This window comes from Trichomonas vaginalis, chromosome V (genome assembly GCF_026262505.1).
Source record: "Trichomonas vaginalis G3 chromosome V, whole genome shotgun sequence".
NCBI classification, from domain to species: domain Eukaryota; phylum Parabasalia; order Trichomonadida; family Trichomonadidae; genus Trichomonas; species Trichomonas vaginalis.
In genome coordinates, this window is record NC_067207.1 from 27,086,908 (window position 1) to 27,105,003 (window position 18,096).

The window sequence follows — 18,096 nt, forward strand, 5'->3', positions numbered from 1 at the left end:
TCATGATTTCTTCGTAAATGTTTTGTCAAGACTTCATCGTAAATGTTTTGTCATGATTTCATCGCAAATGATTTGTCATGATTTCTTCGTTTATGTTTTGTCAAGACTTCTTCGTACATGTTTTGTCATGTCTTTTTCATCGTAATGAGCGTAAATGTTTTGTCAAACATGAGCGTATATGTTTTGTCAAGACTTCTTCATCGTAATGAGCGTAAATGTTTTGTCATGATTTCATCGTACATGTTTTGTCGAAACTTCATCGTATATGATTTGTCATGATTTCTTCATCGTAAGAGTGTAAATTTTGTCAACATGAGCGTATATGTTTTGTCATGATTTCTTCATCGTAATGAGCGTATATGTTTTGTCAAGACTTCTTCATCGTAATGAGTGTAAATGATTTGTATATTTCATCGTACATGTTTTGTCGAAACTTCATCGTATATGCTTTGTCATGACTTCTTCATCGTAATGAGCGTAAATGATCCAAAATAATGTTTAGGGTAGATGGTTAGATCTAACCTTTTCTCACCTCTTTTCTCACCTCATTGAATTTTCATGATTTCTTCATCGTATATGCTTTGTCAAACATGAACGTAAATGTTTTGTCAAGACTTCTTCATCGTAATGAGTGTAAATGATTTGTCATGATTTCATCGTACATGTTTTGTCGAAACTTCATCGTATATGCTTTGTCATGATTTCTTCATCGTAAATGTTTTGTCAAACATGAACGTAAATGATTTGTCAAACATGAACGTATATGTTTTGTCATGATTTCATCGTAAATGTTTTGTCATGATTTCTTCATCGTAATGAAACGTATATGCTTTTGTCAAACATGAGTGTAAATGATTTGTCATGATTTCTTCATCGTAATGAGCGTACATGTTTTGTCATGATTTCTTCATCATAATGAGCGTATATGATTTGTCATGATTTCATCGTACATGTTTTGTCAAACATGAACGTATATGTTTTGTCATGATTTCTTCATCGTAAATGATTTGTCATGATTTCTTCATCGTAAATGTTTTGTCATGATTTCTTCGTAAATGTTTTGTCATGATTTCTTCGTAAATGTTTTGTCAAAACTTCTTCGTACATGTTTTGTCAAACATGAACGTAAATGTTTTGTCATGATTTCTTCATCGTAATGAGCGTATATGATTTGTCATGATTTCGTACAGTTTTGTCAAACATGAACGTATATGTTTTGTCATGATTTCTTCATCGTAAATGATTTGTCATGATTTCTTCATCGTAAATGTTTTGTCATGATTTCTTCGTAAATGTTTTTGTCATGATTTCTTCGTAAATGTTTTGTCAAAAACTTCATCGTAAATGTTTTGTCAAGACTTCTTCATCGTAATGAGCGTAAATCAGACAAAAATAATGTTTAGGTGAAGTGGTGAGATCTCACCTCTTTTCTCACCTCTCTGTCTTCACCTCATTGAATTTTCATGATTTCTTCATCGTCAATGGCTTTGTCAAACATGAACGTATATGCTTTGTCAAACATGAACGTATATGTTTTGTCAAGACTTCTTCATCGTCAATGGCTTTGTCAAGACTTCTTCATCGTAATGAGCGTAAATGTTTTTGTCATGATTTCTTCATCGTATATGCTTTGTCAAACATGAGCGTATATGTTTTGTCAAGACTTCTTCATCGTAATGAGCGTAAATGACCCAAAAATATATTTTAGGTGAAAGGTGAGATCTCACCTCTTTCTCACCTCATGAATTTTCATGATTTCTTCATCGTATGCTTTGTCAAAGACTTCTTCATCGGAATGAGCGTAAAGTTTTGTCATGACCTCATCGTATATGCTTTGTCAAGACTTCTTCATCGTAATGAGTGTAAATGTTTTGTCAAGACTTCTTCATCGTAATGAGTGTAAATGTTTTGTCAAGACTTCTTCATCGTAATGAGCGTATATGTTTTGTCAAACATGAACGTAAATGTTTGTCATGACTTCTTCATCGTAATGAGTGTAAATGTTTGTCAAGACTTTTTCATCGTAATGAGCGTAAATGATCCAAAAATAAATGTTTAGGTAGATGGTTAGATCTACCTCTTTTCTCACCTCTTTTCTCACCTCATTGAATTTTCATGATTTCTTCATCGTAATGAGCGTAAATGTTTGTCAAACATGAACGTAAATGTTTTGTCATGATTTCATCGTAAATGTTTGTCAAACATGAGCGTAAATGTTTTTGTCAAACTTCATCGTATATGCTTTGTCAAGACTTCTTCATCGTAATGAGCGTAAATGTTTTGTCAAGACTTTTTCATCGTACATGTTTTGTCGAAACTTCATCGTATATGCTTTGTCAAGACTTCTTCATCGTAATGAGCGTAAATGTTTTTCAAGACTTTTTCATCGTACATTTTTGTCGAAACTTCATCGTACATGTTTTTGTCGAAACTTCAATCGTATATGTTTTGTCATGATTTCTTCATCGTAATGAGCGTAAATGACCCAAAATAATGTTTAGGTGAAGAGGTGAGATCTCACCTCTTTTCTCACTCTTTTCTCACCTCATGAATTTTCATGACTTCTTCATCGTAATGAGCGTAAATGTTTTGTCATGATTTCTTCATCGTAATGAGCGTAAATGTTTTGTCATGATTTCTTCATCGTAAATGTTTTGTCATGACTTCATCGTAAATGTTTTGTCGAAACTTCATCGTACATGTTTTGTCGAAACTTCATCGTATATGTTTTGTCATGATTTCTTCGTAAATGTTTTGTCATGATTTCTTCATCGTAATGAACGTATATGCTTTGTCAAGACTTCTTCATCGTAATGAGCGTAAATGTTTTGTCATGATTTCTTCATCGTAAATGTTTTGTCATGACTTCATCGTATATGTTTTGTCGAAACTTCATCGTACATGTTTTGTCGAAACTTCATCGTAAATGTTTTGTCATGACTTCATCGTAAATGTTTTGTCGAAACTTCATCGTACATGTTTTGTCGAAACTTCATCGTATATGTTTTGTCATGATTTCTTCGTAAATGTTTTGTCATGATTTCTTCATCGTAATGAACGTATATGCTTTGTCAAGACTTCTTCATCGTAATGAGCGTAAATGTTTTGTCATGATTTCTTCATCGTAAATGTTTTGTCATGACTTCATCGTATATGTTTTGTCATGATTTCTTCGTAAATGTTTTGTCATGACTTTTTCATCGTAATGAACGTAATGTTTTGTCAAACATGAGCGTAAATGTTTTGTCATGATTTAATCGTATATGTTTTGTCAAACATGAGCGTAAATGTTTTGTCATGATTTCTTCATCGTATATGCTTTGTCAAGACTTCTTCATCGTAATGAACGTATATGCTTTGTCGAAACTTCTTCATCGTAATGAGCGTAAATTTTTTGTCAAGACTTTTTCATCGTACATGTTTTGTCGAAACTTCATCGTACATGTTTTGTCGAAACTTCATCGTATATGTTTTGTCATGATTTCTTCGTAAATGATTTGTCGAAACTTTTTCATCGTAATGAGTGTACATGTTTTGTCAAACATGAGCGTAAATGATCCAAAAATAATGTTTAGGGTAGATGGTTAGATCTAACCTCATTTCTACCCTCATTTCTACCCTCATGAATTTTCATGATTTCTTCATCGTAATGAGCGTAAATGACCCAAAAATAATGTTTAGGTGAAGAGGTGAGATCTCACCTCTTTTCTCACCTCTTTTCTCACCTCATGAATTTTCATGATTTCTTCGTAAATGATTTGTCATGATTTCTTCGTATATGTTTTGTCATGATTTCTTCATCGTAAATGTTTTGTCATGATTTCTTCATCGTAAATGTTTTGTCATGATTTGTCAAACATGAACGTATATGTTTTGTCATGATTTCTTCGTATATGTTTTGTCATGATTTCTTCATCGTAAATGTTTTGTCATGATTTCTTCATCGTAAATGTTTTGTCATGATTTCATCGAAACTAAACGTATATGTTTTGTCAAGACTTCTTCGTAAATGTTTTGTCATGATTTCTTCATCGTATATGTTTACGTTAATGTTTTCATTAAATTTTGACAAAGTGCAAAGTCATGATTTCTTCATCGTAATGAGCGTATATGCTTTGTCAAACATGAACGTAAATGATCCAAAAATAATGTTTAGGGTAGATGGTTAGATCTAACCTCATTTCTACCCTCATGAATTTTCATACGGAATCTCTTCGTAAATGTTTTGTCATGATTTCTTCATCGTAATGTGTGTAAATGATTTGTCGAAACTTCATCGTACATGTTTTGTCGAAACTTCTTCATCGTAATGAGTGTATATGCTTTGTCATGACTTCTTCATCGTAAATGTTTTGTCATGATTTCTTCATCGTAATGAGTGTAAATGATTTGTCGAAACTTCATCGTACATGTTTTGTCGAAACTTCTTCATCGTAATGAGTGTATATGCTTTGTCATGACTTCTTCATCGTAAATGTTTTGTCATGATTTCTTCATCGTACATGTTTTGTCATGACTTCTTCGTATATGTTTTGTCAGGACTTCTTCGTATATGTTTTGTCATGACTTCTTCTTCGTAATGAACGTATATGCTTTGTCAAACATGAACGTAAATGATTTGTCGAAACTTCATCGTATATGCTTTGTCAAACATGAACGTATATGATTTGTCAAACATGAGTGTAAATGTTTTGTCATGATTTCATCGTATATGCTTTGTCATGACTTCTTCATCGTAATGAACGTATATGCTTTGTCGTGATTTTATCGTAAATGTTTTGTCATGACTTCATCGTATATGTTTTGTCATGACTTCATCGTAATGAGTGTAAATGAACCAAAAATAATGTTTACGTTCATGTTTGACAACAACACAGGAGGAAGGCAGTTATGACTTATTTTTGAAGAACTGGAGGTGCTACCATGCTACCATGTGCTACCAGGTCATTTAACTTCTCTGAAAAAATGAGACAACATGACATTTTGACAACAACACAGGAAATAAATGTTTTGTCATGACTTCTTCGTACATGTTTTGTCATGACTTCTTCTTCGTAATGAACGTATATGCTTTGTCAAACATGAACGTATATGCTTTGTCAAACATGAACGTAAATGATTTGTCGAAACTTCTTCATCGTAATGAGTGTAAATGTTTTGTCATGATTTCTTCGTTTATGTTTTGTCATGATTTCTTCGTTTATGTTTTGTCATGATTTCTTCATCGTAATGAGCGTAAATCAGACAAAAATATATTTTAGGTGAAGAGGTGAGATCTCACCTCTTTTCTCACCTCTTTTCTCACCTCATGAATTTTCATGATTTCTTCATCGTATATGCTTTGTCAAACATGAACGTATATGTTTTGTCAAACATGAACGTATATGTTTTGTCAAACATGAATGTATATGTTTTGTCATGACTTCTTCATCGTAATGAGTGTAAATGATTTGTCGAAACTTCATCGTACATGTTTTGTCAAGACTTCTTCATCGTAATGAGCGTAAATGACCCAAAAATAATGTTTATGTTAGAATGTTAGATCTAACACCTTTTCTAACATGTTTTCTAACATGGAGGATTTCATTAGATATACACATTCTTCCTTCATTTCATTCTATACACAATTTACATCATAGACGATTTAATAGATATAATACTTTAACTGTTTCATCTGATATACACATTTTCCTTCATTTCATTCTATACACAATTTACATCATAGACGATTTAATAGATATAATACTTTACTGTTTCATCTGATATAAATATTATTGGTGAAAGTATCCTAAAATATTTTGATGGACTTTAACTAAATAATGTTTAGGGAAGAATGTGTATATCTAATGAAATCCTCCATGTTAGAAAACATGTTAGAAAAGGTGTTAGATCTAACATTCTAACATAAACATTATTTTTGGGTCATTTACACTCATTACGATGAAGAAGTCTTGACAAAACATTTACGATGAAGTCTTGACAAAACATGTACGTTCATGTTTGACAAATCATTTACGATGAAGAAGTCATGACAAAACATATACGATGAAGTCTTGACAAAACATTTACGTTTAGTTTCGATGAAATCATGACAAAGAATGTACGATGAAATCATGAAAATTCATGAGGTGAGAAAAGAGGTGAGAAAAGAGGTGAGATCTCACCTCTTCACCTAAACATTATTTTTGGGTCATTTACGCTCATTACGATGAAGAAATCATGAAAATTCATGAGGGTAGAAATGAGGGTAGAAATGAGGTTAGATCTAACCATCTACCCTAAACATTATTTTTGGATCATTTACGCTCATGTTTGACAAAACATGTACACTCATTACGATGAAAAAGTTTCGACAAATCATTTACGAAGAAATCATGACAAAACATATACGATGAAGTTTCGACAAAACATGTACGATGAAGTTTCGACAAAACATGTACGATGAAAAAGTCTTGACAAAAAATTTACGCTCATTACGATGAAGAAGTTTCGACAAAGCATATACGTTCATTACGATGAAGAAGTCTTGACAAAGCATATACGATGAAGAAATCATGACAAAACATTTACGCTCATGTTTGACAAAACATATACGATTAAATCATGACAAAACATTTACGCTCATGTTTGACAAAACATTTACGTTCATTACGATGAAAAAGTCATGACAAAACATTTACGAAGAAATCATGACAAAACATATACGATGAAGTCATGACAAAACATTTACGATGAAGAAATCATGACAAAACATTTACGCTCATTACGATGAAGAAGTCTTGACAAAGCATATACGTTCATTACGATGAAGAAATCATGACAAAACATTTACGAAGAAATCATGACAAAACATATACGATGAAGTTTCGACAAAACATGTACGATGAAGTTTCGACAAAACATTTACGATGAAGTCATGACAAAACATTTACGATGAAGAAATCATGACAAAACATTTACGCTCATTACGATGAAGAAATCATGACAAAACATTTACGCTCATTACGATGAAGAAGTCATGAAAATTCATGAGGTGAGAAAAGAGGTGAGAAAAGAGGTGAGATCTCACCTCTTCACCTAAACATTATTTTTGGGTCATTTACGCTCATTACGATGAAGAAATCATGACAAAACATATACGATGAAGTTTCGACAAAACATGTACGATGAAGTTTCGACAAAACATGTACGATGAAAAAGTCTTGACAAAACATTTACGCTCATTACGATGAAGAAGTCTTGACAAAGCATATACGATGAAGTTTCGACAAAACATGTACGATGAAAAAGTCTTGACAAAACATTTACGCTCATTACGATGAAGAAGTCTTGACAAAGCATATACGATGAAGTTTTGACAAAACATTTACGCTCATGTTTGACAAAACATTTACGATGAAATCATGACAAAACATTTACGTTCATGTTTGACAAAACATTTACGCTCATTACGATGAAGAAATCATGAAAATTCAATGAGGTGAGAAAAGAGGTGAGAAAAGAGGTTAGATCTAACCATCTACCCTAAACATTATTTTTGGATCATTTACGCTCATTACGATGAAAAAGTCTTGACAAAACATTTACACTCATTACGATGAAGAAGTCATGACAAAACATTTACGTTCATGTTTGACAAAACATATACGCTCATTACGATGAAGAAGTCTTGACAAAACATTTACACTCATTACGATGAAGAAGTCTTGACAAAACATTTACACTCATTACGATGAAGAAGTCTTGACAAAGCATATACGATGAGGTCATGACAAAACATTTACGCTCATTCCGATGAAGAAGTCTTGACAAAGCATATACGATGAAGAAATCATGAAAATTCATGAGGTGAGAAAAGAGGTGAGATCTCACCTCTTCACCTAAAATATATTTTTGGGTCATTTACGCTCATTACGATGAAGAAGTCTTGACAAAACATATACGCTCATGTTTGACAAAGCATATACGATGAAGAAATCATGACAAAACATTTACGCTCATTACGATGAAGAAGTCTTGACAAAGCCATTGACGATGAAGAAGTCTTGACAAAACATATACGTTCATGTTTGACAAAGCATATACGTTCATGTTTGACAAAGCCATTGACGATGAAGAAATCATGAAAATTCAATGAGGTGAGACAAGAGGTGAGAAAAGAGGTGAGATCTCACCACTTCACCTAAACATTATTTTTGTCTGATTTACGCTCATTACGATGAAGAAGTCTTGACAAAACATTTACGATGAAAGTTTTGACAAAACATTACGAAGAAATCATGACAAACATTTACGAAGAAATCATGACAAAACATTTACGATGAAGAAATCATGACAAATCATTTACGATGAAGAAATCATGACAAAACATATACGTTCATGTTTGACAAAACATGTACGATGAAATCATGACAAATCATATACGCTCATTACGATGAAGAAATCATGACAAAACATTTACGTTCATGTTTGACAAAACATGTACGAAGAAGTTTGACAAACATATACGCTCATTATGATGAAGAACATCATGACAAAACATGTACGCTCATTACGATGAAGAAATCATGACAAATCATTTACACTCATGTTTGACAAAGCATATACGTTCATGTACGATGAAGAAATCATGACAAAACATTTACGATGAAATCATGACAAAACATATACGTTCATGTTTGACAAATCATTTACGTTCATGTTTGACAAAACATTTACGATGAAGAAATCATGACAAAGCATATACGATGAAGTTTCGACAAAACATGTACGATGAAATCATGACAAATCATTTACACTCATTACGATGAAGAAGTCTTGACAAAACATTTACGTTCATGTTTGACAAAACATTTACGCTCATTACGATGAAGAAATCATGAAAATTCAATGAGGTGAGAAAAGAGGTGAGAAAAGAGGTTAGATCTAACCATCTACCCTAAACATTATTTTTGGATCATTTACGCTCATTACGATGAAGAAGTCATGACAAAGCATATACGATGAAGTTTCGACAAAACATGTACGATGAAATCATGACAAATCATTTACACTCATTACGATGAAGAAGTCTTGACAAAACATATACGCTCATTACGATGAAGAAATCATGACAAAACATATACGCTCATGTTTGACAAATCATTTACACTCATTACGATGAAGAAATCATGACAAATCATATACGATGAAGTTTCGACAAAACATGTACGATGAAATCATGACAAAACATTTACGCTCATTACGATGAAGAAATCATGACAAAACATATACGCTCATGTTTGACAAAACATTTACGCTCATTACGATGAAAAAGACATGACAAAACATGTACGAAGAAGTCTTGACAAAACATAAACGAAGAAATCATGACAAATCATTTGCGATGAAATCATGACAAAACATTTACGATGAAGTCTTGACAAAACATTTACGAAGAAATCATGACAAAACATATACGTTCATGTTTGACAAAGAATATACGATGAAACCTTGACAAAACATATACGATGAAATCATGACAAAACATTTACGTTTAAGTTCAACAAAGCATATACGATGAAGTCATAACGTAAACATTATTTTTGCTGAATTCAGCAACAAAATGAACGAGGTCAGGATGTATGCAAATACCTTTGAATTCATTCATAAATGCCTTAGTAAACTCATAAAATGTTTGTTTTGAGGTCGAGCCACTTTTGGCTTGACCGTATTCTTTCAACCAAAACTCAAGAATTTTCCTGCGTGAATTTTGTATAAAAAGCAACCGTCTGAATTCAGGCGGTTGTTATATTCTTCACAAAACATTGACGTTCATTACGATGAAATCATGACAAAACATGTACGATGAAATCATGACAAAACATGTACGATGAAGTTTTGACAAAACATATACGATGAAATCATGACAAAACATATACGATGAAATCATGACAAAACATATACGTTCATGTTTGACAAAACATTTACACTCATTACGATGAAGAAATCATGACAAATTCAAGACCCTTTGGGTCTCGCCGCTTAGCGGCTGAGGGTGAAAAATTAGGTGAGAAAACAGGTGAGATCTCACCTCTTCACCTAAACATTATTTTTGGGTCATTTACACTCATTTACGATGAAATCATGACGATGAAGTCATGACAAAACATATACGAAGAAGTCTTGACAAAACATATACGATGAAGAAATCATGACAAAACATTTACGCTCATGTTTGACAAAACATTTACACTCATTACGATGAAGAAATCATGACAAAACATTTACGATGAAATCATGACAAAACATGTACGAAGAAGTCATGACAAAACATTTACGATGAAATCATGACAAAACATTTACGCTCATGTTTGACAAAACATTTACGATGAAATCATGACGATGAAATCATGACAAAACATGTACGAAGAAGTCTTGACAAATCATTTACGATGAAGTTTTGACAAATCATTGACGATGAAATCATGACAAAACATTGACGATGAAATCATGACAAAACATTTACGTTCATGTTTGACAAAACATTTACGATGAAGTTTCGACAAAACATGTACGATGAAGAAATCATGACAAAACATTTACGATGAAGTTTTGACAAAACATATACGATGAAATCATGACAAAACATATACGATGAAATCATGACAAAACATATACGTTCATGTTTGACAAAACATTTACACTCATTACGATGAAATCTTGACGAAGAAGTTTTGACAAAACATTTACGATGAAGAAATCACGACAAAACATGTACGAAGAAGTTTTGACAAAACATTTACGATGAAGAAGTCATGACAAATCATTTACGATGAAATCATGACAAAACATATACGATGAAGTTTTGACGATGAAGTCATGACAAATCATTGACGATAAAGTTTTGACGAAGAAGTTTTGACAAAACATATACGAAGAAGTCATGACAAAACATTTACGAAGAAGTCTTGACAAAACATTTACGATGAAGAAGTCATGACAAAACATTTACGAAGAAGTCATGACAAATCATTTACGATGAAATCCTCCATGTTAGAAAACATGTACGCTCATTACGATGAAGAAGTTTCGACAAAGAATATACGTTCATGTTTGACAAAACATTTACGTTCATGTTTGACAAAACATTTACACTCATTACGATGAAGAAGTTTCGACAAAACATTTACGAAGAAGTCATGACAAAACATATACGAAGAAATCATGACAAAACATATACGATGAAGAAATCATGACAAAACATTTACGCTCATGTTTGACAAAACATTTACGAAGAAGTTTTGACAAAACATTTACGAAGAAGTCATGACAAAACATTTACGAAGAAGTCATGACAAAACATTTACGATGAAGAAGTCATGACAAAACATATACGTAAACATTTATTTCCTGTGTTGTTGTCAAACATGAACGTAAACATTATTTTGGTTCATTTACACTCATTACGATGAAGAAGTTTCGACAAAACATTTACACTCATGTTTGACAAAACATTTACGAAGAAGTCATGACAAAACATTTACGAAGAAGTCATGACAAAACATTTACGAAGAAGTCATGACAAAACATATACGAAGAAGTCATGACAAAACATTTACGCTCATGTTGACAAAACATTTACACTCATGTTGACAAAGCATATACGATGAAGAAATCATGACAAATCATTTACGAAGAAGTCTTGACGATGAAGTCTTGACAAATCATTTACGATGAAGTTTTGACAAATTCATGAGGGTGAAAAATTAGGTGAGAAAACAGGTGAGATCTCACCTCTTCACCTAAACATTATTTTTGGGTCATTTACACTCATTACGATGAAATCATGACAAAACATATACGTTCATGTTTGACAAAACATATACGATGAAGTCTATGAACATAATAATATTTCAAACCAGGAGCCAAATTCTGCGATTTTCATATGGAATCTCTTTTCTCGGTTTTCCGAGGTAAGCAATTATATGAAATCATTTACACTCATTACGATGAAGTCATGACAAAACATATACGCTCATGTTTGACAAAACATTTACGAAGAAGTTTTGACAAATCATTTACGATGAAGAAGTCATGACAAAACATGTACGAAGAAATCATGACAAAACATGTACGTTTAGTTTCGATGAAGAAGTCTTGACAAAACATTTACACTCATTACGATGAAGAAGTCATGAACAAATCATTTACGATGAAGAAGTCTTGACAAAACATTTACACTCATGTTTGACAAAGCATATACGTTCACTACGATGAAGAAATCATGACAAAACATGTACGATGAAGAAATCATGACAAAACATATACGATGAAGAAGTCATGACAAATCATTTACGATGAAGAAGTCATGACAAAACATTTACACTCATGTTTGACAAATTCATTGACGATGAAATCATGACAAAACATATACGATTTTAGTACTTGTCGTTAGTGTTGGAGTTTGTGTTTGTTGTTAGTGAGAGAATAAATTAAATCATGAACTTTGCCATGGTCTCTGTCCCTAGTAGTTTTCATTAAGTTCTGGAAATAATGAAAGTCATAAACTTTGCCATGGTCTCTGTCCCTAGTAGTTTTCATTAAGTTCTGGAAATAATGAAAGTCATACTTTCTATCAGATGAAGCATGCAGATGAACATAACGAAAGTTAGTGAGTTTGCCACGAGTTATGAATAAAATATTGGCATATTAGATGAGATAGTTGATGAAACAGATGAAGATAAATTAAATCATGAACTTTGCCACACTCTGTCCCTAGTTCCTCAAAATCCTTGACAACGTTGCTTAGAAATTTTGGTTCAAAACCTCATCTGATTTTAATCTGTTATGCTACCTGTTAAGTTTCGCGAGATTATAAATGTCATGGAGTTATATAAAAAGGAGGGACAGCTAGGGACACTGGAAGTACTTGTAAGGCTATTTGTTAAGATTGCATGAAATACTAAAAGTCATGAAATCCATTATCGCTGTGCTATCTTCACCTTAGAGTAAAATGACAAATAAAGTCACTGAAGCAATGAAACAAAAGTTTTTGGTAGAATACATTAAATCAGGAACTATTCCAGAAGGTTTTTACGTTCATACTATGAAGGATGGTAGAGTTCAGTTTAGAAAGATAAAGCAACCATTAGATAAAGAAGGTATATTAAGGAAGATTAAACTTCATGAGGACAACATTGCTGAACTTAGGAAGAAGTTAGAAGAGTTGGAGAAAGGAAGAGAGTTATAAAGCAATGAATTCAACAGGGTGAAAAAAGAGGTGAAAAAACAGGTGAGATCTCACCGCTTCACCTAAATTTATTTTTGTGCTATGTTTTCATACGTGTGGGAGTGGTGATATCATTTATTTTTATTTTATTTTTTTATAAATGACAGAACAAAAATATAACATTTCTACTCAACAGGAATGAGACCCTTACTGACTATGTATTCGTTTAATGCTTGATGAAAACAATGGTACATATTATCGTATGGGTATACACAACGTCTGTTTCCATCGTCGTCGTATATGTAGAGCTCAAATCCAGTCCAACCTTCTTTTGTACAATATGTAGCTTTATTTAAGTATGTATTTATGTAGATAAGGCAATTTTCTTCATCGCTCCAGAAATAATTTTTGTTCTTTGTTGAAATAGTTTTTGTTCCTCTGCGACCATAAGGAATGTATGCAATGAACTTTGCGTCATAAGGGATTGTAATATATTCAGGGTTTCTTTCATCGTCAATGGGTCTGTCTTTGTTAAAATGCATGTTTCTCAGTTTTACTTGAGTTTTGAATAGTTCACGGAAACGTTCTGGGAAAGAGTCATAGTAAATGTAGTCGGACATGTCTTTGTAATGAAATAAAAAATTTAAAAAAAATAAAAATAAGGTTATTTTTATTTAGTGAGGACGGTAGGGAATTTGTTAGTGAAGTCGTTTGTGAAAACGTTAGTGAAGTGAAGTGGTTGGCGGCTTTGTAAATATTTAATGTTAAGTTAGTGTTGTCGTTTGTGTTGTAAAATATACGTTACCGGTTTCGTAAAGTGTCAAATTCACAAGTATTGGTTATGGTGGAATGCAGTGCCTCAGTACACTTGATAACCATACTAACTAATATTCAATATTGTGTTTGTCGTTATTTTCAATATATTAATAGAGAACCCGAGATGATAAGTATGGACTGCGCCCCACAAATAGCCGAGGCAATTGAGCGAGGTATTCCAAACTGTAATATTCTTTGGTGTGGCGTGCATGTCCTTCGCGCCATATTAAGAAAAGCGGATAAGTTTAAATCACGAGACAATTTTGAAGAATTTTATAATCTAATGAAATTATTAGTATTCGATACTAAAGAAGAATCTCCCGAGGAAGAACAGAACCAAGAAGAAGAAAATCCTAGAGAGGAACCGGCTCGATCTCACTTACTTCAAGCAGAAGAAATTGAAGAAGAGGAACAATATGAAGAAGAATTCATCGAAAATGAATTTCAACCTTCTCAAATCTTTTTACCACGAGAATCTTCTGATGATCCAAACGATTCTGAATTTATTCCAGAAGAAGAAACGTTTGAAACAAGTGAAGAAGTTCCAGAGCACCTCACTCAAGAAGAAGCTGCAGACCTAGATGAAGTTTATGATCGAATTCTTGAAATTCTTTCCACAGAACCGAAAGCCCAAAAGTACTTCGATAGGCAATGGAGGCATCATTTAGATCGTTGGAATAAGCGCTATCGCAACGGAGGTGACGCGACTAATAACGTCAGTGAGTCACATTTCAAAGTTTTCAAGCATTCTTATTTCCCAGAGAGAAGGAATATTCGATTAGACGATTTTGTTGTTGAATTATACACAACGGTTGTTCCAGCATTATTGCTTAAATTTAAAGTTCAATTAATCAATAGTGATAAAGTTGTTCGTATATTACGAAAAGCTAATGACCATGAACAAATATTGGAAAACAAAAAAGTCGAATGTTTGAAAATGCTTGAAGCAATATATTCAAGTTTGCAACAAGGATCAATAGATTCAAATCTTGTTTATTGTACTTTAAAGGTACTTTTAAAAAAGAAACAATTAATATAAAAGATTCAAATAATTTTTTATTATTATTTTATTAATTTTTTAAAATAAGGTTAATAAAAAAGTGACACTGGATAGTTTGTCCCACACTCTTCTAGATGCATCTCAATGAAAATCCACGCTAAAACAGTCTAGCGTTATCTGCAAGTCCTACGAACAAGATCTCAGCGGATATAATATCAAATACATGTATGGATGCATATATATGAAATACTAATAAAATTGATGTTTATTAAAAAATATTATAATTTATTTCTTCTAAAGTTTTTATTTTATAGATTAATACATAATATCAATCTATATTGTATATCATTTTATCATTCAAAAGGAATAATAATATCAAATTAAAATTAGATCATTGTTTTTCTGAGCAAGAATGTCAAACATTGAAAATAATGTTTATTTATTTCAATTATAAACTAATTATACGATAAATATTCCCATTTATGCATTCTATTTTCTGCATTTAAGAAGATCATAATAAATTTAACTAGGATTCAAAATTGTGTATAATATAGTTATATCAACCTTCTTCCATGGCGATACCTACAACTCTCTTTTATATAATCCAAACTATTATATGTAATCTTGAGAAAGTGTATTAACTTTTGAGATATTGTGATGAAATATTTATATATTTCAATCATAATTAGGTATGACATGATATTTGTCATATAAATATCTATGAAAATTTACTTTAATATGTTTCTAGATGCATCTCAATGAAAATCCACGCTAAAACAGTCTAGCGTTATCTGCAAGTCCTACGAACAGGATCTCGGCGGATATAATATCACATGCATGTGTATATATATATTTAAGCAAATTTAACATAACTCACTATGTATCAATTATAAAAATATATTATCAATTATAAAAATACTATATTACCTAATTTATCATATCGTTTATTAACATTGACATTATATATCAATATTTTGATTTAATATCATTTTAATCAAAAAAATAAATTTAAATACATTGTCTGCTAAGACTTTTGATTGAAGAAATAATAAATACATTATTATGTAAAAATTGATATTATAATAAAATAAGAAGTTTGATGAAAAATTTAATCATAATTTTTAATAAACATCAATTTTATTAGTATTTCATATATATGCATCCATACATGTATTTGATATTATATCCGCCGAGATCCTGTTCGTAGGACTTGCAGATAACGCTAGACTGTTTTAGCGTGGATTTTCATTGAGATGCATCTAGAAACATATTAAAGTAAATTTTCATAGATATTTATATGACAAATATCATGTCATACCTAATTATGATTGAAATATATAAATATTTCATCACAATATCTCAAAAGTTAATACATTATAATAAGATTCTTTGTAATAGTCTGCAATTTACATGAAAAAGTGTGTGAATCACAAATACTCAGAACTTGTATAGATTTATTACACTAAACTATTAATGTTAGTCAAATATGTTGTGATCTTCTTAAATGCAGAAAATAGAATGCATAAATGGGAATATTTATCGTATAATTAGTTTATAATTGAAATAAATAAACATTATTTTCAATGTTTGACATTCTTGCTCAGAAAAACAATGATCTAATTTTAATTTGATATTATTATTCCTTTTGAATGATAAAATGATATACAATATAGATTGATATTATGTATTAATCTATAAAATAAAAACTTTAGAAGAAATAAATTATAATATTTTTTAATAAACATCAATTTTATTAGTATTTCATATATATGCATCCATACATGTATTTGATATTATATCCGCTGAGATCTTGTTCGTAGGACTTGCAGATAACGCTAGACTGTTTTAGCGTGGATTTTCATTGAGATGCAACTTGGAAAAAATTGAAAATCTGGATTTGAACCTTCGACCTCTACGGTCAAAAACGGTTCCACGCTAAAACAAAATCCACGTTAAAAAACCCCCATACTGTATTTAGAATTTCACAATTTTTCATGGGGACCTGTTGTAAACAGAAATTCATCAAAAGTGACACCTCAGAAAAGCTAAAATATTGAATTTTTGGAACTTTTGATAGAGCACGTTTTTAAATATTAATTAAAGTAAATGTATATTTTGTAAAGATTCTTTTTAATAAAAAAATAAAATTTTGAAGAAGAACACAAAATCTTCTGAAAAATAATATCACATAAACTCATATTATTTTCTAATATATAACTATTTTATATAAAAATCAAATTCAATGATCTTAAAAGCGAAGGATAAACCTCAAAATTTACGAATATAATGAGTGGGAATATAATGCTTATCTATCATAAAACCATATGAAATATCAATTTTTGCTTTACGCCTAATTTTTGACGACAATTAGCAAAAAATGTTAAATGTTAACACTCAGTCCATTTGAATATGAAAAATAAAATTGACTTTGATTAAATGTTTTTATTTATCATGCAATTCTTCTTGCGACCAAAGATTTGAATAAAAGTTCAAAAAATAAGATAGCTTAAAAAATAATATACGGTAGTGTTTACTAATAGATGAATAGTATATAAATTCTATTAAAATGGATTTGATCCAAAAAAATATAAAACCAAAATAATTGTTATAATTTAAATGAAGAAGTAATTTAAAACGATTTTATTTATGATCAAATTTTATATATTTTTTGGATCAAATCCATTTTAATAGAATTTATATACTATTCATCTATTAGTAAACACTACCGTATATTATTTTTTAAGCTATCTTATTTTTTGAACTTTTATTCAAATCTTTGGTCGCAAGAAGAATTGCATGATAAATAAAAACATTTAATCAAAGTCAATTTTATTTTTCATATTCAAATGGACTGAGTGTTAACATTTAACATTTTTTGCTAATTGTCGTCAAAAATTAGGCGTAAAGCAAAAATTGATATTTCATATGGTTTTATGATAGATAAGCATTATATTCCCACTCATTATATTCGTAAATTTTGAGGTTTATCCTTCGCTTTTAAGATCATTGAATTTGATTTTTATATAAAATAGTTATATATTAGAAAATAATATGAGTTTATGTGATATTA

General features: G+C 31.0%; 1 protein-coding gene across 1 annotated transcript, besides 3 other annotated features; it reads left to right on the forward strand.

Annotated features, from left to right (window-relative positions):
* Positions 1–13,418: part of a mobile genetic element that runs on past the window's edge.
* A 678-nt stretch (positions 13,419–14,096) lies between these two features.
* Positions 14,097–15,154: a mobile genetic element.
* On the forward strand, positions 14,151–14,527 carry TVAGG3_0410960 (MULE transposase domain-containing protein; the record flags this gene model as incomplete). The annotated part of the gene is made up of 1 exon (XM_001317005.2): positions 14,151–14,527. A coding segment is annotated over one exon (377 nt), but the record flags the coding sequence as incomplete, so codon positions are not given.
* Positions 15,155–17,029: 1,875 nt separating the features above from the next.
* Positions 17,030–17,067: a mobile genetic element.
* Between the last annotated feature and the right edge of the window lie 1,029 nt (positions 17,068–18,096).